General features: G+C 37.7%; 1 protein-coding gene across 1 annotated transcript in view; it reads left to right on the top strand.

Annotated features, from left to right (window-relative positions):
* The window catches only part of LOC307009927 (uncharacterized protein), a gene marked incomplete at its 3' end in the record, with an annotated part of 130,676 nt that extends 106,753 nt beyond the window's left edge, over nucleotides 1–23,923 (top strand). Inside the window, exons 14-17 of the mRNA XM_079634148.1 lie at nucleotides 2,075–2,173; nucleotides 5,898–5,987; nucleotides 23,631–23,659; nucleotides 23,792–23,923. Coding sequence (XP_079490274.1) covers nucleotides 2,075–2,173; nucleotides 5,898–5,987; nucleotides 23,631–23,659; nucleotides 23,792–23,923 — 350 coding nt within the window. The remainder of the gene's footprint in view (nucleotides 1–2,074; nucleotides 2,174–5,897; nucleotides 5,988–23,630; nucleotides 23,660–23,791) is intronic.
* Nucleotides 23,924–26,717: the final 2,794 nt, after the last annotated feature.

Here is a 26,717-nt window from a genome sequence, read left to right as displayed (position 1 = left end):
CGTCTGATCGTGAACACACTCTCACACTGTCGTCTTTTACAGGTTCACACACACACACACACACACACACACACACACACACACACACACACACACACACGTCTGATCATGAACACACTCTCACACTCTCGTCTTTTACAGGTTCACACACACACACACACACACACACACACACGTCTGATCGTGAACACACTCTCACACTGTCGTCTTTTACAGGTTCACACACACACACACACACACACACACACACGTCTGATCATGAACACACTCTCTTACTCTCGTCTTTTACAGGTTCACACACACACACACACACACACACGTCTGATCATGAACACACTCTCACACTCTCGTCTTTTACAGGTTCACACACACACTCACACTCACACACACACACACACACACACACACACACACACACACACACACACACACACACACACACACACACACACACACACACACACACACACGTCTGATCATGAACACACTCTCACACTCTCGTCTTTTACAGGTTCACACACACTCACACACACACACACACACACACACACACACACACACACACGTCTGATCATGAACACACTCTCACACTCTCGTCTGTTACAGGTTCACACACACACACACACACACACACGTCTGATCATGAACACACTCTCACACTCTCGTCTTTTACAGGTTCACACACACTCACACTCACACACACACACACACACACACACACACACACACACACGTCTGATCGTGAACACACTCTCACACTGTCGTCTTTTACAGGTTCACACACACACACACACACACACACACACACACACACACGTCTGATCATGAACACACTCTCACACTCTCGTCTTTTACAGGTTCACACACACACACACACACACACACACACACACACACACACACACACACACGTCTGATCGTGAACACACTCTCACACTGTCGTCTTTTACAGGTTCACACACACACACAAACACACACACACGTCTGATCATGAACACACTCTCTTACTCTCGTCTTTTACAGGTTCACACACACACACGTCTGATCATGAACACACTCTCACACTCTCGTCTTTTACAGGTTCACACACACTCACACTCACACACACACACACAAACACACGTCTGATCATGAACACACTCTCACACTCTCGTCTGTTACAGGTTCACACACACACACACACACACACACACACACACATGTCTGATCATGAACACACTCTCACACTGTCGTGTTTTACAGGTTCACACACACACACACACACACACACACACACACACACACACACACACACACACACACACACACACACACACACACGTCTGATCATGAACACACTCTCACACTCTCGTCTTTTACAGGTTCACACACACACTCACACTCACACACACACACACACACACACACACACACACACACACACACGTCTGATCATGAACACACTCTCACACTCTCGTCTGTTACAGGTTCACACACACACACACACACACACACACACACACGTCTGATCATGAACACACTCTCACACTGTCGTGTTTTACAGGTTCACACACACACACACACACACACACACACACGTCTGATCATGAACACACTCTCACACTCTCGTCTTTTACAGGTTCACACACACACACACACACACACACACACACACACACGTCTGATCATGAACACACTCTCACACTCTCGTCTTTCACAGGTTCACACACACACACACACACACACACACACAGACACACACACGTCTGTTCATGAACACACTCTCACACTCTCGTCTTTTACAGGTTCACACACACACACACACACACACACGTCTGTTCATGAACACACTCTCACACTCTCGTCTTTTACAGGTTCACACACACACACACACACACACACACACACACACACACACACACGTCTGATCATGAACACACTCTCACACTCTCGTCTGTTACAGGTTCACACACACACACACACACACACACGTCTGATCATGAACACACTCTCACACTCTCGTCTGTTACAGGTTCACACACACACACCCACACGTCTGATCATGAACACACTCTCACACTCTCGTCTGTTACAGGTTCAGAATCAGTCATAAGATCAGTGATGTTAATCTTCACAGTAGTGATGAATGCAGTGATGATGGGTCTCTACATAATGACACTGGAGAAAACAACAGGTATGATCATAGTTTAATAATGTTTGGATTTACAACGCATCATTGATCAAGCAAATATAAGTTTATTTTACAAAGTGTTTTCATGCTAAAGTTCATGAGCTTGTCATTAAATGTCGTGGCACACGAGGGTTGGTCACATGATCAGGTTAAATAAAGGTTGATTTATTTACAGTTTTTCACAATCGCTATGACAGTTTTTTCAATACATTTAACAAGTTTCCTAAACTCTTAACACGGTTAGCACAACATCCGTCTTTGTAGGCTATACAAGTAACACATTTCTTGTTGCTTTGACACAAAAAAATGCATACAGTTAACACACATTTAAAATACTTGAACTTCTTTTACACACAATCTCAACCAATAACAAAACAATGTAATTTTACTGCCAAATTTACAAATGCTTTCACACAGTATGTGAGAACAGATAACATCTTGTTCTAAACATAACTTATGCTAAAGTCAAAGTGAACAGCTGTTCATATTGTGAATTGAAACACAAATATATTCCCTGTATTTTATTCCATTGCTATTGAGAAACAGCTTATTGAAGTTTTGCAAATATATAAATTACAGCTGATATCCAAGGAATTACACTCAGGTGTTGAGTTTATTCCAATCGCATCGCATGACCATATGTTATAAAAGAGGACTCTTTGGACTGATCTTGTGTGGAAGAGGAACAATAACAGAAAGAAAGAAAGAAAGAAAGAAAGAAAGAAAGAAAGAAAGAAAGAAAGAAAGAAAGAAAGAAAGAAAGAAAGAAAGAAAGAAAGAAAGAAAGAAAGAAAGAAATGCCTGCACGAGGGAGAGGAAGACGAGTACCAGGACAAGGGAGAGGTATATCTTGCAGTAATGTTCTTTTGCAAATAAAGTCTTTACTGCAGGAATTCTGTCTCTCTTTTTTTTTTTCATAAACTGTACATAAAGCTACTCTGAGATGGTCATTCATTTTTTGTATTGAATTTCTGCAGCAAAAGAAACAAAATGCATGCATTTACTAAACCCAACAAAACAAACATGTAGAGAGGCTTCAAAAGAAACTACAGTGCAAAACACAATCTATGATCAATACAATATACTGTCTATTGTGTAAGGGCAGACCTGACGCATAGCATAATGCAGTTTCTGTAATTTCAGCTGATGTTAGTGTTTTTTTGTCATTGTGTTATGATTGACTAAATGTTCCTGTTGGAAGAGAACATACACTGTTAGCCCTTACTGTAGAAAAAGCCCACATTCTTACAATATCATACCATTTTCCATTAAAACAGTAATATACAGGAATATACTGTGAATTACCAGCACTCAAAGTCAACACTCAGAGGCTGTGTTCCCAATCACACCCTATACCCTCATTCACTATTCCCTACATCAGTTCACTAATATAGTCCACTTGAATGAAAAGAAGTGAGTGAATTGAGACACTGATGAACACCTGATAAGCAGAATCACTGAAGGACAGAGAAACAAGAACAGAAAAAAGAGAAACACAAGAACTACAACTGACTTCCATCCACACTGAGTGTGAAACCAGTTTAACATTATTTATTTCAAGTTCTTGTTGAGAATGAACAGGGATTTAGTTAATAATAAAGTTTGTTGTCACCGTGATGGAGATCCGTATTTGCTTTAGTTGGTCTCTTGTACCTTAACTCAAAGACTTCGTTCATTCATCTCTCTTCGGCTGCTGTAACAGTGAGTGTATAAAGCACATTTGTTACAGCAAGAAAAGGCAAGGGGAAGTTGATCAGGAGTTTTTGGTTTTGTGATTTCAAAATCATACATGATTTATTACTTTTGTAATATATGTGAGCTGTGAATTTCTGGTTTAATACCATATATCTGATAATCTACAACATGAAATACAGCAATATTTCTGAAATCAGGTCAACTGAAAATTTTTGAAATCATATAGTGCATTAAAATTGTATTAACTCCTGGTTGACTCTGACACACACAGACATCAACAATCATCATATGAATCTCAACAATGGTGATGATCAAAAGTTTCATGTCGCAATGCATGCTGGGTACCAGGATAGTATAAAACTCCCAGCATGCTTTGCTGCATGAATAATAATTAAAAATATATATTCCCACCATTGTTGAGATGCATGTTCTAATTTGTGATATTTCTGTGTTTCTACAAGACAGTGTAGCTCTTTTATTTTTGGTTATGCATGTGTTACAAATAAATTAGTCATTGTCGCTGTTGTTTCACAGTGGTGGTAACGTAACACTTTTGATTGAGAATTAAACTCTGAATGAGTGAGAACTAACTTCTTAGTGAATGGACAGGCCACATAATGATTTTGTCATGATAGTGAATATAACCACAATCATTCACGAACTGTGTGTGTGCACAAGTGTGACTTGCAAAAACACAGCTCAAGCAGCAAGAGAAAAAATTATGTGTTGGCATCAGCGACCCAACTAAAGCAAACACTGATCTCTATAATGGTAACTTCAAATCAAACATTTTCAATTAAACATCTCAATAACTACTTCTGTAGATGGATGATGGAAATAAAGTCAAACTGGTTAATAATACGTGTAATATTGTGTTATGGCTGGAAGTCAGTTGTAGTTCTTGTGTTTCTCTATTTTCTGTTCTTGTGTTCCTCTTTCCTTCAGTGATTCTGCTTGTTAACAGCAGGTGTTCATCACTAATGCTCAACAATCACTTACATATTCACTTAATGGTCTCACTGCAACACTGCATCAATGCTACTTTTTACTCTTTGTAGTGCGGATGTTCCTGTGGGGTTGAAATGGTTAACAGTGTAAGATAAAAAGACACACCCACAAAATGTATTTTAACAGTAATAAACTGTAAGTTATAAAACAGGTTTATACTGGCAACACTGTTGCCAGTAGTTTACTGTAAAATTTTGTTTTTTGGGTCACCATTGTGCTGAAGAGTAGAGCCTGTGCTTCAGTCCAGCAGAAGATCTAGAAACATCGATGATACGCTGCATGTTGCTTTATTTAACAGAATGTAATTGCTGGTTCAGTGGAAATTTCTTTTTATGTACTTAAGTTTTTTAATGGTTTCTAATGAAAGTTCTTAACTCTTTTCTCACATTATTAATGCATTACACAATTTAGTTTTACACATTTAAATTACAGTTGGTCAATTTAAGGCAGTCGGTTTCTGCAAGTGAAATTAGTTTTAAGTCAAATTTTAATTTAGTGCATTTTACAGTAACAAACTGTATAATACAGTAAATAACTGTACAAATAACAGTAAATTACTGGCAACAGTGTTGCCAGTATTTTACTGTAAAAAAACCCGGTAAGGTCTAACAGTGTGTGTTAGTGTTTTGAATAATTATTTGATTTTGAAACATGTTTGCAGTGTTTTGTTAGACATAGTGTATTGTGTTAGTGTATTGTTGTATTTTGAAAATTAGTTTTGGAGTTTAGTTTACAATGTGTGATTTTGAGCATGAAATTAACCGTTTTGCCAATTGTGTGTTTTAGGTGTGTTGGTGCGTTAAGAGTTTAGGAAAATTGTTAAATGTATTGAAAAAACTGTCATAGCGATTGTAAAAAACTGTAAATCTCTCTCTCTCTCTCTCTCTCTCTCTCTCTCTCTCTCTCTCTCTCTCTCTCTCTCTCTCTCTCTCTCTCTCCTGTAATGAAAACAACATTGTAATATAATTAAGTCACTTGTGTAATAAAGGTCTGGAGAAGTGATTGTTTATTTGATCATGTACAGATCCTATCGGATGGGCTTGTGTGCTGGTGTTCCTGCAGATACTCTGGACATTTATCAAGTTTACAAAAGGCTATTTATCTTTTTCTCAAGGTACAGTATTGATCTTCTTTCATCCTCTTCTCTGTTTGATGTTTTTCTACTTCAGTTTTGGTTCATGTAATTAAATACTTGAGTAGTTGATGATATTAAACAATGCAGGGCCAGTAATATTAAGCTTGTGTGTTTAGAAGAGACACATTTTGAAGAAAAAAAAAAACCTGTCCTTAATTCAGTTTTAATTATTATAAATCTGATTCCTGATGGAAGCGGCGGACAGACGCTGTGGACTGGATGAGACGATCATCAGTTATATTGATTATTAATTGATCTTATTAATTAACAGTAATTAATGTATTAAAAAGCAGTTGAATACATCATGATCAAATATGAATAACTGATCAATACAATGGTTTAAGAAGATGTTTCTCAGATGAGCTGAAGAATGAAGGACTGAAATCAATCATAAATCACACAGATTAAATACAGTTATGAGAAATTAAATAATATAATCAAGCAAACAAAGACTCATAAATAATTTTAAATGTGTATATTTATGTTCAGTTTTTCTGATATCTATGATTTTCAATCATTTTCTCTAATAATATTTTTCTAATAATTAAATGGTAATTAATTAAACTAAAACATGTTTCTATAAACATTGAGCATGTCCCTGAAGGTAAACTGATAATAATCTGCATTGGTTTGATCTTCATATTAAATATTTTATATATTGCATTACAGATTTCCACCGTTACACACTCGTGTATGTGTGTGGATCAGTGTGTGTTGTTGTGCTGACCTCCGCTGCACTGATCGCTGAACTCATCCTGAAAACTGGTGAGTGAACACAACACCTCCAGGGAAATAAAGATCATGATAACGTTTAAACGTGTATTAATGAGAATCTTTTTCATCTTGAGTGACTGAAATACTCTGAAGTCTCACATTGAGGCAGAAATCATCTGTAGAAATTATATAAATATAGATTGATTTCATTTCTCCAAACAGTGATGATGATATTCTGGTATTTTTCAGTGAATGGTGATCGTACGGCTGGAGATCTGAGATTCATCGTCTTTCCGGTTGAATGTTTATTTGCCGTGTCTCTGGTGATTACAGCAATACTTCCATCCCGTGAGTATAAACCATAGTTTCTATTACAAACCATTAGATCATATTTATCACACAAGCTAATCTATGTTTTCTTGTTTCTCGTTTTTTCTCACGTCTCACAATCATTTGTCTTTCTTCAGAACAAACACAATTCATCACAAATAAACAATCAATCCTTTAATTTCCTGAAGTCTGATCCACTCACAGATTTTACACACAGATTGTGTTGTGTTGTGTATCTGTTTGTGTTGTGTGTCTGTTTGTGTTGTGTTGTGTTGTGTGTCTGTTTGTGTTGTGTTGTGGTGTGTTGTGTGTCTGTTTGTGTTGTGTTGTGTGTCTATTTGTGTTGTGTGTCTGTTTGTGTTGTGTTGTGTGTCTGTTTGTGTTGTGTGTCTGTTTGTGTTGTGTTGTGTGTCTGTTTGTGTTGTGTTGTGTGTCTGTTTGTGTTGTGTGTCTGTTTGTGTTGTGTTGTGTGTCTGTTTGTGTTGTGTTGTGTGTCTGTTTGTGTTGTGTTGTGTGTCTGTTTGTGTTGTGTTGTGTGTCTGTTTGTGTTGTGTGTCTGTTTGTGTTGTGTGTCTGTTTGTGTTGTGTGTCTGTTTGTGTTGTGTTGTGTGTCTGTTTGTGTTGTGTTGTGTGTCTGTTTGTGTGTCTGTTTGTGTTGTGTGTCTGTTTGTGTTGTGTTGTGTGTCTGTTTGTGTTGTGTTGTGTGTCTGTTTGTGTTGTGTGTCTGTTTGTGTTGTGTTGTGTGTCTGTTTGTGTTGTGTGTCTGTTTGTGTTGTGTTGTGTGTCTGTTTGTGTGTCTGTTTGTGTTGTGTTGTGTGTCTGTTTGTGTTGTGTTGTGTGTCTGTTTGTGTTGTGTTGTGTGTCTGTTTGTGTTGTGTTGTGTGTCTGTTTGTGTTGTGTTGTGTGTCTGTTTGTGTTGTGTTGTGGTGTGTTGTGTGTCTGTTTGTGTTGTGTGTCTGTTTGTGTTGTGTTGTGTTGTGTTGTGTGTCTGTTTGTGTTGTGGTGTGTTGTGTGTCTGTTTGTGTTGTGTTGTGTTGTGTCTATTTGTGTTGTGTGTCTGTTTGTGTTGTGTTGTGTGTCTGTTTGTGTTGTGTGTCTGTTTGTGTTGTGTTGTGTGTCTGTTTGTGTTGTGTTGTGTGTCTGTTTGTGTTGTGTTGTGTGTCTGTTTGTGTTGTGTTGTGTGTCTGTTTGTGTTGTGTGTCTGTTTGTGTTGTGTGTCTGTTTGTGTTGTGTTGTGTGTCTGTTTGTGTTGTGTGTCTGTTTGTGTTGTGTTGTGTGTCTGTTTGTGTTGTGTTGTGTGTCTGTTTGTGTGTCTGTTTGTGTTGTGTTGTGTGTCTGTTTGTGTTGTGTTGTGTGTCTGTTTGTGTTGTGTTGTGTGTCTGTTTGTGTTGTGTTGTGTGTCTGTTTGTGTTGTGTTGTGTTGTGTGTCTGTTTGTGTTGTGTTGTGTGTCTGCTTGTGTTGTGTTGTGTTGTGTGTCTGTTTGTGTTGTGTTGTGTGTCTGTTTGTGTTGTGTTGTGTGTCTGTTTGTGTTGTGTTGTGTTGTGTGTCTGTTTGTGTTGTGTGTCTGCTTGTGTTGTGTTGTGTTGTGTTGTGTTGTGTGTCTGCTTGTGTTGTGTGTCTGTTTGTGTTGATCTGCTGCTGTTTGATTGACAGTGTGTTTAATATCTGAGAGACTCAAACACACTCATCATTGGTGTATGCCCTTATGCAAAGAAAATATTTTTCCCAAATATGAATGATCAATATTTTAAATGGTTTAACTGTATATTTTAATATATACAGAATAATATATTGTGTTAATATATTACAATATATTGAATAAAAGGAATTGCCGCTTTTCATATATTGAAAAATATGTGACTATATTTACTAATATATCATAATGTATGTAATTTTATATTCAGTAATACACTTCATAATATAATAGATGTATATGTGATCAGATATGGTGCTACATGTAAAATATTGCAGATTTACTCATATTTTTTAAATTATAAATGTTTCATATTTTCAAGCTAGTTAATAAGAGAATGCACAAGCACACGCTATATTAATATTGAGCAAAACACATTAAATAACACCTAATTTTAACATTTGCTCTCCTTTAACAGTCAGAAGCAAAGCATGCGTGCAATAATAATCTGCCTTTTACTCTCTCTTAACACTTAAAAATCCCCCTAGAGCCGCAAACATCCTCAAAATCCTCAAAAAAGTTTGTGTTGTGTTGTGTGTCTGTTTGTGTTGTGTTGTGTGTCTGTTTGTGTTGTGTTGTGTGTCTGTTTGTGTTGTGTTGTGTGTCTGTTTGTGTTGTGTTGTGTGTCTGTTTGTGTTGTGTTGTGTGTCTGTTTGTGTTGTGTGTCTGTTTGTGTTGTGTGTCTGTTTGTGTTGTGTTGTGTGTCTGTTTGTGTCTGTTTGTGTTGTGTTGTGTGTCTGTTTGTGTTGTGTTGTGTGTCTGTTTGTGTTGTGTTGTGTGTCTGTTTGTGTTGTGTTGTGTGTCTGTTTGTGTGTCTGTTTGTGTTGTGTTGTGTGTCTGTTTGTGTTGTGTTGTGTGTCTGTTTGTGTTGTGTTGTGTGTCTGTTTGTGTTGTGTGTCTGTTTGTGTTGTGTGTCTGTTTGTGTTGTGTTGTGTGTCTGTTTGTGTTGTGTTGTGTGTCTGTTTGTGTGTCTGTTTGTGTTGTGTTGTGTGTCTGTTTGTGTTGTGTTGTGTGTCTGTTTGTGTTGTGTTGTGTGTCTGTTTGTGTGTCTGTTTGTGTTGTGTTGTGTGTCTGTTTGTGTTGTGTTGTGTGTCTGTTTGTGTTGTGTTGTGTGTCTGTTTGTGTTGTGTTGTGGTGTGTTGTGTGTCTGTTTGTGTTGTGTGTCTGTTTGTGTTGTGTTGTGTTGTGTGTCTGTTTGTGTTGTGTTGTGGTGTGTTGTGTGTCTGTTTGTGTTGTGTTGTGTTGTGTGTCTATTTGTGTTGTGTTGTGTGTCTGTTTGTGTTGTGTTGTGTGTCTGTTTGTGTTGTGTTGTGTGTCTGTTTGTGTTGTGTTGTGTGTCTGTTTGTGTTGTGTTGTGTGTCTGTTTGTGTTGTGTGTCTGTTTGTGTTGTGTGTCTGTTTGTGTTGTGTTGTGTGTCTGTTTGTGTTGTGTGTCTGTTTGTGTTGTGTTGTGTGTCTGTTTGTGTGTCTGTTTGTGTTGTGTTGTGTGTCTGTTTGTGTTGTGTTGTGTGTCTGTTTGTGTGTCTGTTTGTGTTGTGTTGTGTGTCTGTTTGTGTTGTGTTGTGTGTCTGTTTGTGTTGTGTTGTGTGTCTGTTTGTGTTGTGTTGTGTGTCTGTTTGTGTTGTGTTGTGTGTCTGTTTGTGTGTCTGTTTGTGTTGTGTTGTGTGTCTGTTTGTGTTGTGTTGTGTGTCTGTTTGTGTTGTGTTGTGTGTCTGTTTGTGTTGTGTTGTGTTGTGTGTCTGTTTGTGTTGTGTTGTGTGTCTGCTTGTGTTGTGTTGTGTGTCTGTTTGTGTTGTGTTGTGTGTCTGTTTGTGTTGTGTTGTGTTGTGTGTCTGTTTGTGTTGTGTTGTGTTGTGTGTCTGCTTGTGTTGTGTTGTGTTGTGTGTCTGTTTGTGTTGTTTTGTGTTGTGTTGTGTGTCTGTTTGTGTTGTGTTGTGTGTCTGCTTGTGTTGTGTTGTGTTGTGTTGTGTGTCTGCTTGTGTTGTGTGTCTGTTTGTGTTGATCTGCTGCTGTTTGATTGACAGTGTGTTTAATATCTGAGAGACTCAAACACACTCATCATTGGTGTATGCCCTTATGCAAAGAAAATATTTTTCCCAAATATGAATGATCAATATTTTAAATGGTTTAACTGTATATTTTAATATATACAGAATAATATATTGTGTTAATATATTACAATATATTGAATAAAAGGAATTGCCGCTTTTCATATATTGAAAAATATGTGACTATATTTACTAATATATCATAATGTATGTAATTTTATATTCAGTAATACACTTCATAATATAATAGATGTATATGTGATCAGATATGGTGCTACATGTAAAATATTGCAGATTTACTCATATTTTTTAAATTATAAATGTTTCATATTTTCAAGCTAGTTAATAAGAGAATGCACAAGCACACGCTATATTAATATTGAGCAAAACACATTAAATAACACCTAATTTTAACATTTGCTCTCCTTTAACAGTCAGAAGCAAAGCATGCGTGCAATAATAATCTGCCTTTTACTCTCTCTTAACACTTAAAAATCCCCCTAGAGCCGCAAACATCCTCAAAATCCTCAAAAAAGTTTGTGTTGTGTTGTGTGTCTGTTTGTGTTGTGTTGTGTGTCTGTTTGTGTTGTGTTGTGTGTCTGTTTGTGTTGTGTTGTGTGTCTGTTTGTGTTGTGTTGTGTGTCTGTTTGTGTTGTGTTGTGTGTCTGTTTGTGTTGTGTGTCTGTTTGTGTTGTGTGTCTGTTTGTGTTGTGTTGTGTGTCTGTTTGTGTGTCTGTTTGTGTTGTGTTGTGTGTCTGTTTGTGTTGTGTTGTGTGTCTGTTTGTGTTGTGTTGTGTGTCTGTTTGTGTTGTGTTGTGTGTCTGTTTGTGTGTCTGTTTGTGTTGTGTTGTGTGTCTGTTTGTGTTGTGTTGTGTGTCTGTTTGTGTTGTGTTGTGTGTCTGTTTGTGTTGTGTGTCTGTTTGTGTTGTGTGTCTGTTTGTGTTGTGTTGTGTGTCTGTTTGTGTTGTGTTGTGTGTCTGTTTGTGTGTCTGTTTGTGTTGTGTTGTGTGTCTGTTTGTGTTGTGTTGTGTGTCTGTTTGTGTTGTGTTGTGTGTCTGTTTGTGTGTCTGTTTGTGTTGTGTTGTGTGTCTGTTTGTGTTGTGTTGTGTGTCTGTTTGTGTTGTGTTGTGTGTCTGTTTGTGTTGTGTTGTGGTGTGTTGTGTGTCTGTTTGTGTTGTGTGTCTGTTTGTGTTGTGTTGTGTTGTGTGTCTGTTTGTGTTGTGTTGTGGTGTGTTGTGTGTCTGTTTGTGTTGTGTTGTGTTGTGTGTCTATTTGTGTTGTGTTGTGTGTCTGTTTGTGTTGTGTTGTGTGTCTGTTTGTGTTGTGTTGTGTGTCTGTTTGTGTTGTGTTGTGTGTCTGTTTGTGTTGTGTTGTGTGTCTGTTTGTGTTGTGTGTCTGTTTGTGTTGTGTGTCTGTTTGTGTTGTGTTGTGTGTCTGTTTGTGTTGTGTGTCTGTTTGTGTTGTGTTGTGTGTCTGTTTGTGTGTCTGTTTGTGTTGTGTTGTGTGTCTGTTTGTGTTGTGTTGTGTGTCTGTTTGTGTGTCTGTTTGTGTTGTGTTGTGTGTCTGTTTGTGTTGTGTTGTGTGTCTGTTTGTGTTGTGTTGTGTGTCTGTTTGTGTTGTGTTGTGTGTCTGTTTGTGTTGTGTTGTGTGTCTGTTTGTGTGTCTGTTTGTGTTGTGTTGTGTGTCTGTTTGTGTTGTGTTGTGTGTCTGTTTGTGTTGTGTTGTGTGTCTGTTTGTGTTGTGTTGTGTTGTGTGTCTGTTTGTGTTGTGTTGTGTGTCTGCTTGTGTTGTGTTGTGTGTCTGTTTGTGTTGTGTTGTGTGTCTGTTTGTGTTGTGTTGTGTTGTGTGTCTGTTTGTGTTGTGTTGTGTTGTGTGTCTGCTTGTGTTGTGTTGTGTTGTGTGTCTGTTTGTGTTGTTTTGTGTTGTGTTGTGTGTCTGTTTGTGTTGTGTTGTGTGTCTGCTTGTGTTGTGTTGTGTTGTGTTGTGTGTCTGCTTGTGTTGTGTGTCTGTTTGTGTTGATCTGCTGCTGTTTGATTGACAGTGTGTTTAATATCTGAGAGACTCAAACACACTCATCATTGGTGTATGCCCTTATGCAAAGAAAATATTTTTCCCAAATATGAATGATCAATATTTTAAATGGTTTAACTGTATATTTTAATATATACAGAATAATATATTGTGTTAATATATTACAATATATTGAATAAAAGGAATTGCCGCTTTTCATATATTGAAAAATATGTGACTATATTTACTAATATATCATAATGTATGTAATTTTATATTCAGTAATACACTTCATAATATAATAGATGTATATGTGATCAGATATGGTGCTACATGTAAAATATTGCAGATTTACTCATATTTTTTAAATTATAAATGTTTCATATTTTCAAGCTAGTTAATAAGAGAATGCACAAGCACACGCTATATTAATATTGAGCAAAACACATTAAATAACACCTAATTTTAACATTTGCTCTCCTTTAACAGTCAGAAGCAAAGCATGCGTGCAATAATAATCTGCCTTTTACTCTCTCTTAACACTTAAAAATCCCCCTAGAGCCGCAAACATCCTCAAAATCCTCAAAAAAGTTTGTGTTGTGTTGTGTGTCTGTTTGTGTTGTGTTGTGTGTCTGTTTGTGTTGTGTTGTGTGTCTGTTTGTGTTGTGTTGTGTGTCTGTTTGTGTTGTGTTGTGTGTCTGTTTGTGTTGTGTGTCTGTTTGTGTTGTGTGTCTGTTTGTGTTGTGTTGTGTGTCTGTTTGTGTGTCTGTTTGTGTTGTGTTGTGTGTCTGTTTGTGTTGTGTTGTGTGTCTGTTTGTGTTGTGTGTCTGTTTGTGTTGTGTTGTGTGTCTGTTTGTGTGTCTGTTTGTGTTGTGTTGTGTGTCTGTTTGTGTTGTGTTGTGTGTCTGTTTGTGTTGTGTTGTGTGTCTGTTTGTGTTGTGTGTCTGTTTGTGTTGTGTGTCTGTTTGTGTTGTGTTGTGTGTCTGTTTGTGTTGTGTTGTGTGTCTGTTTGTGTGTCTGTTTGTGTTGTGTTGTGTGTCTGTTTGTGTTGTGTTGTGTGTCTGTTTGTGTTGTGTTGTGTGTCTGTTTGTGTGTCTGTTTGTGTTGTGTTGTGTGTCTGTTTGTGTTGTGTTGTGTGTCTGTTTGTGTTGTGTTGTGTGTCTGTTTGTGTTGTGTTGTGGTGTGTTGTGTGTCTGTTTGTGTTGTGTGTCTGTTTGTGTTGTGTTGTGTTGTGTGTCTGTTTGTGTTGTGTTGTGGTGTGTTGTGTGTCTGTTTGTGTTGTGTTGTGTTGTGTGTCTATTTGTGTTGTGTTGTGTGTCTGTTTGTGTTGTGTTGTGTGTCTGTTTGTGTTGTGTTGTGTGTCTGTTTGTGTTGTGTTGTGTGTCTGTTTGTGTTGTGTTGTGTGTCTGTTTGTGTTGTGTGTCTGTTTGTGTTGTGTGTCTGTTTGTGTTGTGTTGTGTGTCTGTTTGTGTTGTGTGTCTGTTTGTGTTGTGTTGTGTGTCTGTTTGTGTGTCTGTTTGTGTTGTGTTGTGTGTCTGTTTGTGTTGTGTTGTGTGTCTGTTTGTGTGTCTGTTTGTGTTGTGTTGTGTGTCTGTTTGTGTTGTGTTGTGTGTCTGTTTGTGTTGTGTTGTGTGTCTGTTTGTGTTGTGTTGTGTGTCTGTTTGTGTTGTGTTGTGTGTCTGTTTGTGTGTCTGTTTGTGTTGTGTTGTGTGTCTGTTTGTGTTGTGTTGTGTGTCTGTTTGTGTTGTGTTGTGTTGTGTGTCTGTTTGTGTTGTGTTGTGTGTCTGCTTGTGTTGTGTTGTGTGTCTGTTTGTGTTGTGTTGTGTGTCTGTTTGTGTTGTGTTGTGTTGTGTGTCTGTTTGTGTTGTGTTGTGTTGTGTGTCTGCTTGTGTTGTGTTGTGTTGTGTGTCTGTTTGTGTTGTTTTGTGTTGTGTTGTGTGTCTGTTTGTGTTGTGTTGTGTGTCTGCTTGTGTTGTGTTGTGTTGTGTTGTGTTGTGTTGTGTGTCTGCTTGTGTTGTGTGTCTGTTTGTGTTGATCTGCTGCTGTTTGATTGACAGTGTGTTTAATATCTGAGAGACTCAAACACACTCATCATTGGTGTATGCCCTTATGCAAAGAAAATATTTTTCCCAAATATGAATGATCAATATTTTAAATGGTTTAACTGTATATTTTAATATATACAGAATAATATATTGTGTTAATATATTACAATATATTGAATAAAAGGAATTGCCGCTTTTCATATATTGAAAAATATGTGACTATATTTACTAATATATCATAATGTATGTAATTTTATATTCAGTAATACACTTCATAATATAATAGATGTATATGTGATCAGATATGGTGCTACATGTAAAATATTGCAGATTTACTCATATTTTTTAAATTATAAATGTTTCATATTTTCAAGCTAGTTAATAAGAGAATGCACAAGCACACGCTATATTAATATTGAGCAAAACACATTAAATAACACCTAATTTTAACATTTGCTCTCCTTTAACAGTCAGAAGCAAAGCATGCGTGCAATAATAATCTGCCTTTTACTCTCTCTTAACACTTAAAAATCCCCCTAGAGCCGCAAACATCCTCAAAATCCTCAAAAAAGTTTGTGTTGTGTTGTGTGTCTGTTTGTGTTGTGTTGTGTGTCTGTTTGTGTTGTGTTGTGTGTCTGTTTGTGTTGTGTTGTGTGTCTGTTTGTGTTGTGTTGTGTGTCTGTTTGTGTTGTGTTGTGTGTCTGTTTGTGTTGTGTGTCTGTTTGTGTTGTGTGTCTGTTTGTGTTGTGTTGTGTGTCTGTTTGTGTGTCTGTTTGTGTTGTGTTGTGTGTCTGTTTGTGTTGTGTTGTGTGTCTGTTTGTGTTGTGTTGTGTGTCTGTTTGTGTTGTGTTGTGTGTCTGTTTGTGTGTCTGTTTGTGTTGTGTTGTGTGTCTGTTTGTGTTGTGTTGTGTGTCTGTTTGTGTTGTGTTGTGTGTCTGTTTGTGTTGTGTGTCTGTTTGTGTTGTGTGTCTGTTTGTGTTGTGTTGTGTGTCTGTTTGTGTTGTGTTGTGTGTCTGTTTGTGTGTCTGTTTGTGTTGTGTTGTGTGTCTGTTTGTGTTGTGTTGTGTGTCTGTTTGTGTTGTGTTGTGTGTCTGTTTGTGTGTCTGTTTGTGTTGTGTTGTGTGTCTGTTTGTGTTGTGTTGTGTGTCTGTTTGTGTTGTGTTGTGTGTCTGTTTGTGTTGTGTTGTGGTGTGTTGTGTGTCTGTTTGTGTTGTGTGTCTGTTTGTGTTGTGTTGTGTTGTGTGTCTGTTTGTGTTGTGTTGTGGTGTGTTGTGTGTCTGTTTGTGTTGTGTTGTGTTGTGTGTCTATTTGTGTTGTGTTGTGTGTCTGTTTGTGTTGTGTTGTGTGTCTGTTTGTGTTGTGTTGTGTGTCTGTTTGTGTTGTGTTGTGTGTCTGTTTGTGTTGTGTTGTGTGTCTGTTTGTGTTGTGTGTCTGTTTGTGTTGTGTGTCTGTTTGTGTTGTGTTGTGTGTCTGTTTGTGTTGTGTGTCTGTTTGTGTTGTGTTGTGTGTCTGTTTGTGTGTCTGTTTGTGTTGTGTTGTGTGTCTGTTTGTGTTGTGTTGTGTGTCTGTTTGTGTGTCTGTTTGTGTTGTGTTGTGTGTCTGTTTGTGTTGTGTTGTGTGTCTGTTTGTGTTGTGTTGTGTGTCTGTTTGTGTTGTGTTGTGTGTCTGTTTGTGTTGTGTTGTGTGTCTGTTTGTGTGTCTGTTTGTGTTGTGTTGTGTGTCTGTTTGTGTTGTGTTGTGTGTCTGTTTGTGTTGTGTTGTGTGTCTGTTTGTGTTGTGTTGTGTTGTGTGTCTGTTTGTGTTGTGTTGTGTGTCTGCTTGTGTTGTGTTGTGTGTCTGTTTGTGTTGTGTTGTGTGTCTGTTTGTGTTGTGTTGTGTTGTGTGTCTGTTTGTGTTGTGTTGTGTTGTGTGTCTGCTTGTGTTGTGTTGTGTTGTGTGTCTGTTTGTGTTGTTTTGTGTTGTGTTGTGTGTCTGTTTGTGTTGTGTTGTGTGTCTGCTTGTGTTGTGTTGTGTTGTGTTGTGTTGTGTGTCTGCTTGTGTTGTGTGTCTGTTTGTGTTGATCTGCTGCTGTTTGATTGACAGTGTGTTTAATATCTGAGAGACTCAAACACACTCATCATTGGTGTATGCCCTTATGCAAAGAAAATATTTTTCCCAAATATGAATGATCAATATTTTAAATGGTTTAACTGTATATTTTAATATATACAGAATAATATATTGTGTTAATATATTACAATATATTGAATAAAAGGAATTGCCGCTTTTCATATATTGAAAAATATGTGACTATATTTACTAATATATCATAATGTATGTAATTTTATATTCAGTAATACACTTCATAATATAATAGATGTATATGTGATCAGATATGGTGCTACATGTAAAATATTGCAGATTTACTCATATTTTTTAAATTATAAATGTTTCATATTTTCAAGCTAGTTAATAAGAGAATGCACAAGCACACGCTATATTAATATTGAGCAAAACACATTAAATAACACCTAATTTTAACATTTGCTCTCCTTTAACAGTCAGAAGCAAAGCATGCGTGCAATAATAATCTGCCTTTTACTCTCTCTTAACACTTAAAAATCCCCCTAGAGCCGCAAACATCCTCAAAATCCTCAAAAAAGTTTGTGTTGTGTTGTGTGTCTGTTTGTGTTGTGTTGTGTGTCTGTTTGTGTTGTGTTGTGTGTCTGTTTGTGTTGTGTTGTGTGTCTGTTTGTGTTGTGTTGTGTGTCTGTTTGTGTTGTGTTGTGTGTCTGTTTGTGTTGTGTGTCTGTTTGTGTTGTGTGTCTGTTTGTGTTGTGTTGTGTGTCTGTTTGTGTGTCTGTTTGTGTTGTGTTGTGTGTCTGTTTGTGTTGTGTTGTGTGTCTGTTTGTGTTGTGTTGTGTGTCTGTTTGTGTTGTGTTGTGTGTCTGTTTGTGTGTCTGTTTGTGTTGTGTTGTGTGTCTGTTTGTGTTGTGTTGTGTGTCTGTTTGTGTTGTGTTGTGTGTCTGTTTGTGTTGTGTGTCTGTTTGTGTTGTGTGTCTGTTTGTGTTGTGTTGTGTGTCTGTTTGTGTTGTGTTGTGTGTCTGTTTGTGTGTCTGTTTGTGTTGTGTTGTGTGTCTGTTTGTGTTGTGTTGTGTGTCTGTTTGTGTTGTGTTGTGTGTCTGTTTGTGTGTCTGTTTGTGTTGTGTTGTGTGTCTGTTTGTGTTGTGTTGTGTGTCTGTTTGTGTTGTGTTGTGTGTCTGTTTGTGTTGTGTTGTGGTGTGTTGTGTGTCTGTTTGTGTTGTGTGTCTGTTTGTGTTGTGTTGTGTTGTGTGTCTGTTTGTGTTGTGTTGTGGTGTGTTGTGTGTCTGTTTGTGTTGTGTTGTGTTGTGTGTCTGTTTGTGTTGTGTTGTGTGTCTGTTTGTGTTGTGTTGTGTGTCTGTTTGTGTTGTGTTGTGTGTCTGTTTGTGTTGTGTTGTGTGTCTGTTTGTGTTGTGTGTCTGTTTGTGTTGTGTGTCTGTTTGTGTTGTGTTGTGTGTCTGTTTGTGTTGTGTGTCTGTTTGTGTTGTGTTGTGTGTCTGTTTGTGTGTCTGTTTGTGTTGTGTTGTGTGTCTGTTTGTGTTGTGTTGTGTGTCTGTTTGTGTGTCTGTTTGTGTTGTGTTGTGTGTCTGTTTGTGTTGTGTTGTGTGTCTGTTTGTGTTGTGTTGTGTGTCTGTTTGTGTTGTGTTGTGTGTCTGTTTGTGTTGTGTTGTGTGTCTGTTTGTGTGTCTGTTTGTGTTGTGTTGTGTGTCTGTTTGTGTTGTGTTGTGTGTCTGTTTGTGTTGTGTTGTGTGTCTGTTTGTGTTGTGTTGTGTTGTGTGTCTGTTTGTGTTGTGTTGTGTGTCTGCTTGTGTTGTGTTGTGTGTCTGTTTGTGTTGTGTTGTGTGTCTGTTTGTGTTGTGTTGTGTTGTGTGTCTGTTTGTGTTGTGTTGTGTTGTGTGTCTGCTTGTGTTGTGTTGTGTTGTGTGTCTGTTTGTGTTGTTTTGTGTTGTGTTGTGTGTCTGTTTGTGTTGTGTTGTGTGTCTGCTTGTGTTGTGTTGTGTTGTGTTGTGTTGTGTGTCTGCTTGTGTTGTGTGTCTGTTTGTGTTGATCTGCTGCTGTTTGATTGACAGTGTGTTTAATATCTGAGAGACTCAAACACACTCATCATTGGTGTATGCCCTTATGCAAAGAAAATATTTTTCCCAAATATGAATGATCAATATTTTAAATGGTTTAACTGTATATTTTAATATATACAGAATAATATATTGTGTTAATATATTACAATATATTGAATAAAAGGAATTGCCGCTTTTCATATATTGAAAAATATGTGACTATATTTACTAATATATCATAATGTATGTAATTTTATATTCAGTAATACACTTCATAATATAATAGATGTATATGTGATCAGATATGGTGCTACATGTAAAATATTGCAGATTTACTCATATTTTTTAAATTATAAATGTTTCATATTTTCAAGCTAGTTAATAAGAGAATGCACAAGCACACGCTATATTAATATTGAGCAAAACACATTAAATAACACCTAATTTTAACATTTGCTCTCCTTTAACAGTCAGAAGCAAAGCATGCGTGCAATAATAATCTGCCTTTTACTCTCTCTTAACACTTAAAAATCCCCCTAGAGCCGCAAACATCCTCAAAATCCTCAAAAAAGTTTGTGTTGTGTTGTGTGTCTGTTTGTGTTGTGTTGTGTGTCTGTTTGTGTTGTGTTGTGTGTCTGTTTGTGTTGTGTTGTGTGTCTGTTTGTGTTGTGTTGTGTGTCTGTTTGTGTTGTGTTGTGTGTCTGTTTGTGTTGTGTGTCTGTTTGTGTTGTGTGTCTGTTTGTGTTGTGTTGTGTGTCTGTTTGTGTGTCTGTTTGTGTTGTGTTGTGTGTCTGTTTGTGTTGTGTTGTGTGTCTGTTTGTGTTGTGTTGTGTGTCTGTTTGTGTTGTGTTGTGTGTCTGTTTGTGTGTCTGTTTGTGTTGTGTTGTGTGTCTGTTTGTGTTGTGTTGTGTGTCTGTTTGTGTTGTGTTGTGTGTCTGTTTGTGTTGTGTGTCTGTTTGTGTTGTGTGTCTGTTTGTGTTGTGTTGTGTGTCTGTTTGTGTTGTGTTGTGTGTCTGTTTGTGTGTCTGTTTGTGTTGTGTTGTGTGTCTGTTTGTGTTGTGTTGTGTGTCTGTTTGTGTTGTGTTGTGTGTCTGTTTGTGTGTCTGTTTGTGTTGTGTTGTGTGTCTGTTTGTGTTGTGTTGTGTGTCTGTTTGTGTTGTGTTGTGTGTCTGTTTGTGTTGTGTTGTGGTGTGTTGTGTGTCTGTTTGTGTTGTGTGTCTGTTTGTGTTGTGTTGTGTTGTGTGTCTGTTTGTGTTGTGTTGTGGTGTGTTGTGTGTCTGTTTGTGTTGTGTTGTGTTGTGTGTCTATTTGTGTTGTGTTGTGTGTCTGTTTGTGTTGTGTTGTGTGTCTGTTTGTGTTGTGTTGTGTGTCTGTTTGTGTTGTGTTGTGTGTCTGTTTGTGTTGTGTTGTGTGTCTGTTTGTGTTGTGTGTCTGTTTGTGTTGTGTGTCTGTTTGTGTTGTGTTGTGTGTCTGTTTGTGTTGTGTGTCTGTTTGTGTTGTGTTGTGTGTCTGTTTGTGTGTCTGTTTGTGTTGTGTTGTGTGTCTGTTTGTGTTGTGTTGTGTGTCTGTTTGTGTGTCTGTTTGTGTTGTGTTGTGTGTCTGTTTGTGTTGTGTTGTGTGTCTGTTTGTGTTGTGTTGTGTGTCTGTTTGTGTTGTGTTGTGTGTCTGTTTGTGTTGTGTTGTGTGTCTGTTTGTGTGTCTGTTTGTGTTGTGTTGTGTGTCTGTTTGTGTTGTGTTGTGTGTCTGTTTGTGTTGTGTTGTGTGTCTGTTTGTGTTGTGTTGTGTTGTGTGTCTGTTTGTGTTGTGTTGTGTGTCTGCTTGTGTTGTGTTGTGTGTCTGTTTGTGTTGTGTTGTGTGTCTGTTTGTGTTGTGTTGTGTTGTGTGTCTGTTTGTGTTGTGTTGTGTTGTGTGTCTGCTTGTGTTGTGTTGTGTTGTGTGTCTGTTTGTGTTGTTTTGTGTTGTGTTGTGTGTCTGTTTGTGTTGTGTTGTGTGTCTGCTTGTGTTGTGTTGTGTTGTGTTGTGTTGTGTGTCTGCTTGTGTTGTGTGTCTGTTTGTGTTGATCTGCTGCTGTTTGATTGACAGTGTGTTTAATATCTGAGAGACTCAAACACACTCATCATTGGTGTATGCCCTTATGCAAAGAAAATATTTTTCCCAAATATGAATGATCAATATTTTAAATGGTTTAACTGTATATTTTAATATATACAGAATAATATATTGTGTTAATATATTACAATATATTGAATAAAAGGAATTGCCGCTTTTCATATATTGAAAAATATGTGACTATATTTACTAATATATCATAATGTATGTAATTTTATATTCAGTAATACACTTCATAATATAATAGATGTATATGTGATCAGATATGGTGCTACATGTAAAATATTGCAGATTTATTCATATTTTTTAAATTATAAATGTTTCATATTTTCAAGCTAGTTAATAAGAGAATGCACAAGCACACGCTATATTAATATTGAGCAAAACACATTAAATAACACCTAATTTTAATATTTGCTCTCCTTTAACAGTCAGAAGCAAAGCATGCGTGCAATAATAATCTGCCTTTTACTCTCTCTTAACACTTAAAAATCCCCCTAGAGCCGCAAACATCCTCAAAATCGCCTTGACATACTAGAAATCAAGCGTCTGCTGAGTTTCACAGCTCACAGTGAACAGCACTAGATGACATCACTTCCTCACAGACACAAGATCATCACATGACCTGTGAGACGCGGCCGAGTGTGTAGAGCACGTTCTGTAATAAACACACGAGTGAAGATTATTCAGATCTCTGCACTCGTCACCATTATTGTCCCACACAGCAACATAAGCCGCGTTTCCACCGAAATTACCCGGAACAATTGGTCCCAGGAACTTTTTTTGCCCCAGACCGGTTGCTTTCTGCGTTTACACCGCGGTCTAAAGTACCGGGGAGATTATAAACATGCGCGCGACTGCTCCTCCCAGTCTGGACGTACAGTAATCAGTTTTGAGCGCCACATTTATAATAAGTATGGAGGAGATTCAAACTGTACTGCAGTTGTGTTTGTGATGTATTGCGGACATTGACCGTGAGACGGCTGGGACGAACGCGCAGATAATGTCCTGTTACACAAATACGCTTAATAAAGCCTGAACCTCGTCGTTGGTCCAGCTGTGTTTTTTTTATTTATTAAATAGGCTATTTGCAGACAGACATGAAGCCACGAACCGCAATAGATTTTTTAAAAATGCCGGTTAAAATAGAATGCTGCGTGGAGTCCTCCAGTAAAAATGCGGCGTGAACATAACCAATCAGCATGTTCAGCGCACAAGTGCCGCCCCCGAAAGTTCCTGAACTTTGAGAAAGTACTACCTCGCCAGCAGGGACTTTCGGAGGGGGAAATATTTACCCGGAACTTCATTTAGACCCTGGTTCCTGCGGTGTAAACACACAGAGTACCACCCCAAAGTTCCTAGTTCCTGGGGAAAGTTCCCGCGGTGGAAACGCGGCTATAGTGTCGGCCCAGATGCGGCCCACGTCTGGTGTGTGTTGAATCCACATGTACCGGATCATGGCCGACACTCTAGCCGCGTTTCCACCGCGGGAACTTTCCCCAGGAACTAGGAACTTTGGGGTGGTACTCGGTGTGTTTACACCGCAGGAACCAGGGTCTAAATGAAGTTCCGGGTAAATATTTCCCCCTCCGAAAGTCCCTGCTCGCGAGGTAGTACTTTTTCAAAGTTCAGGAACTTTCGGGGGCGGGACTTGTGCGCTGAACATGCTGATTGGTTGTGTTCACGCCGCATTTTGACTGGAGGACTCCACGCAGCATTCTATTTTAACCGGCATTTTTAAAAATCTATTGCGGTTCGTGGCTTCATGCATTAAGAGTTGTCTGTCTGCAAATATGGAATTTAATAAAAAAAAAAAAAAAAAAACCCCAGCTGGACCAACGACGAGGTTCAGGCTTTATTAAGCGTATTTGTGTAACAGGAAATTTTCTGCACGTTCGTCCCAGCCATCTCACGGTCAATGTCCGCAATACATCACAAACACAACTGCAGCACAGTTTGAATCTCCTCCATACTTATTATAATTGTGGCGCTCAAAACTGATTACTGTCCGTCCAGACTGGGAGGAGCCGTCGCGCGCAGTTTATAATCTTCCCGGTACTTTGGACCGCGGTCTAAACGCAGAGAGCAACCGGTCTGGGGCAAAAAAAGTTCCTGGGAAAAAAGTTCCTGGGACAAATTGTTCCGGGTAATTTCGGTGGAAACGCGGCTTATGTTGCTGTCTGGGGTGGCGTGTGTGCGTGTGTGTGTGTCTGGTGTGTGTTGAATCCTCATGTGCCGGATCATGGCTGACACTATGTTGCTGTCTGGGGTGGCGTGTGTGTTAAGTGTTGGATCTGTGTGTCTGTGGCTCTGGTCTGGTCAGATCATTGATTGATTGAGTTTGTCTGGGATCTATTTTAAAATTTGCAGTGGTTTGAACTTTTTTACAGTGTGTCTTAAACCAGTCAGAGTCACTATTAAAATCTAAATTAAGTGACAGACCTTTAAAAAATACATAATTTTAACAACTGCTATGTAAATGAGTTATTTCATATAATGTGAACTGAGAATGATCAGATCCACTGATGTCTTTTCTCTCTGTTCTGACTTCACAGAGATCGCAAAGTGTCTGAAGTCTTGTCAGGTTAGTGTCATTTATTAACTTTTATTTTACATTTGACACGCAACATCAGGAGACTTTTAACTCGTACTACACAATTCTCCAAAAGTGTGAGGATGTGATAGTGTTTAAATGACGTGTTTGCTCTAAACACAGGATTTAGTGAGATCTAGACGACTCAGAAGATCTCAGCAGAACCGGAACACAGCAGAAACACAAGAGATGAAACCTCTGAAGACTGGAGATCAGGAGAAAGCTCAGCCGGATTCAGTGCTGACACAAACATGAGATCAAGGATTATTCCAGATTTATCTCCAACACTTCAATACGTTATCCACAATTGAAACCACATGGATTGTGAAAAGCATCAAATACAAAAATGACACTGGCGGTTTGTTCGTGTGTTGACATTGAGTTCAGTGTAGTGACGTTATTCATTGTTAAAGGAGAACTCCAGCGCAAAATGAACCTTTGGTCTAATTACACATTGTTACCTAGTCAACCGTTATCTGAGATTTGTTTTCATGATTATCGAATGTAAATAGTTTTATCTCTAAAAACAGTTTAGCCTATAACGCTAGTATAACGCTAGTATATTGGGCATAGAGTAATGACAAATAAAAATCGCTTGTTAATACCACTAACAAGGCTCAAAATAGCCCCACACTAACACGGTAGCATAATGAGGGTCCCTACATGCAAACCGAAGCATTGAGAACTTTGACAGTGTCCAGACAGTTTAATAAGAAGATATTTTATACATACAGTCAACTTCACGTATACAAGCAGAAGCCATCTTTGAAAAACAGACTCGATCAGTCGATCGACGAAACGCCGATCTAAATGCGCTGGACCATATAAGATTCTACACAGTTCAGCGCATTTAGATCGGCGTTTCGTTGATCGACTGATAGAGTCTGTTTTTCAAAGATGGCTTCTGCTTGTATACGTGAAGTTGACTGTATGTATAAAATATCTTCTTATTAAACTGTCTGGACACTGTCAAAGTTCTCAATGCTTCGGTTTGCATGTAGGGACCCTCATTATGCTACCGTGTTAGTGTGGGGCTATTTTGAGCCTTGTTAGTGGTATTAACAAGCGATTTTTATTTGTCATTACTCAATGCCCTACTCAAAAAAATAAATTGTTGAATGAACATGATTTAATCGTATCACCCATTATGCATCTAATCAAGATTTGAATATTTTATTTGAACACAATATTGGTTTGTAAATTGAACATGATTGTAATATGTCAATGTAACGTCTTTGCAACTAATTGAATCAACATGTTTGTATTGTGTTAGACTAATCAAATGTATTCTCATTCACTCAAAGCACAGGAAAGCAGAATCACCAAAGGAGAAAATCGCATTTTTAAGTCACCATTATGGAGATCAGTGTGTGTTTTAGTTGGCCTCTTCACCCTTAAATTATTAACTTTAAGTTTTGTTTGACTGCTGTACATAAGTTATAACAGCCAGATGAACAAATAGGAACGGTGATCTGATGGTGTTGGTTGTGTATTAACATAACCATTATTTCACAATCATTTGACCTGAATCACTGAACTCATAGAGTCCAATTTGTGGGTTAGATTTATTTTATTAATTTTAGCTGCATAATATGTTTAGCCTTTTCAAAGAAATTAAAACGATCAAATCAATTAAAAAAAATTTATATAATTTTTTTTCTTTTTTAGGCACACATAGACATCAAGATTTAGCATAGGAATCTCAGCAATGGTGACAAAAAGATCACATCTAATCATAAGCTCATTATTTATTCATGCACCAATGCATGATGGGAGCTATGAATGAGTTTTGATTGGTGCAACCCAGAATGCACTGCAACATGCTTTATAAATGTCGCGATTGTTGAGATTCATACACCGATTCTTGATGTCTGTGTGTGCCTAAAAAAGAAATGTGGACTCTAACTCATAAATTGGACTCTATATGAGTTCAGTGATTCTGGTTAAATGATTGTGAAATAATGGTTATGTTAATACACAACCGACACCATCAGATCACCGTTCCTATTTATTCATCTGGCTGTTATAACTTATGTACAGCAGCCAATCAAAACTTAAAGTTAATCATTTAAGGGTGAAGAGCCCAACTAAAACACACACTGATCTCCATAATGGTGACTTAAAAATGCGATTTTCTCCTTTGGTGATTCTGCTTTCCTGTGCTTTGAGTGAATGAGAATACATTTGATTAGTCTAACACAATACAAACATGTTGATTCAATTAGTTGCAAAGAAGTTGCATTGACATATTACAATCATGTTCAATTTACAAACCAATATTGTGTTCAAATAAAATATTCAAATCTTGATTAGATGCATAATGGGTGATACGATTAAATCATGTTCATTCAACAATTTATTTTTTTGAGTGTGGAGTTCTCCTTTAATATACTTAGTTTTGCACTGTTTTATTGGTTTTGTAAATAGCTGTAAATATATGCAGTGTTTTTATTGTTTAACACTTTTGCTTTGTATGTGATGTGGATTTCAGCTGTAAGCAAAGTTCAGCAGTGTAAATAAATCAGAAAATCTCATATTTAAAGCTTCAGATGGCAGATCAGATCCTCCTTTATGACAATATCTACATTATAAAAGCATCGTGGCATATATAGCCTAGTGTTATTTACATTCAGGAGATTGAGTAAAAAAGACAAATAACATTATCATCATGATTGCAGCACTGGAGTTTGAAGAGTTTTTCTACAATGTTTGAATTATTAAATATTGTTTAAGATCAACGGCTGCTGACTGTGATATTATCAGTCCACTTCAGTTCAGTTGATCTGCTGATATTTCTTCAGTGTTGTGTCTGATCAGAGATCAGTGTTATAATGTTCAGGCCAGTGTTTCCTCCGCTCTGTGTTCATGTAGTAATAGATCCATGTGATGAAGAGAAACATCCTCACCGAGCTGACAGCACCTTTACAGGACATGAAACAGATATTAATGCTCATAATAATATAATAATGCAGCTGATAAACATACTCAATGGACACACAGCTTTCAGAACACCATTTATGGATATTAAAAATGATATTTACACTCTAAA

Source organism: Phoxinus phoxinus (genome assembly GCF_949152265.1).
Source record: "Phoxinus phoxinus genome assembly, chromosome: 1".
Lineage (NCBI taxonomy): Eukaryota > Metazoa > Chordata > Actinopteri > Cypriniformes > Leuciscidae > Phoxinus > Phoxinus phoxinus.
The sequence above is the reverse complement of the archived record's forward strand: the minus strand, read 5'-3'. Positions and strand labels throughout refer to the sequence as shown.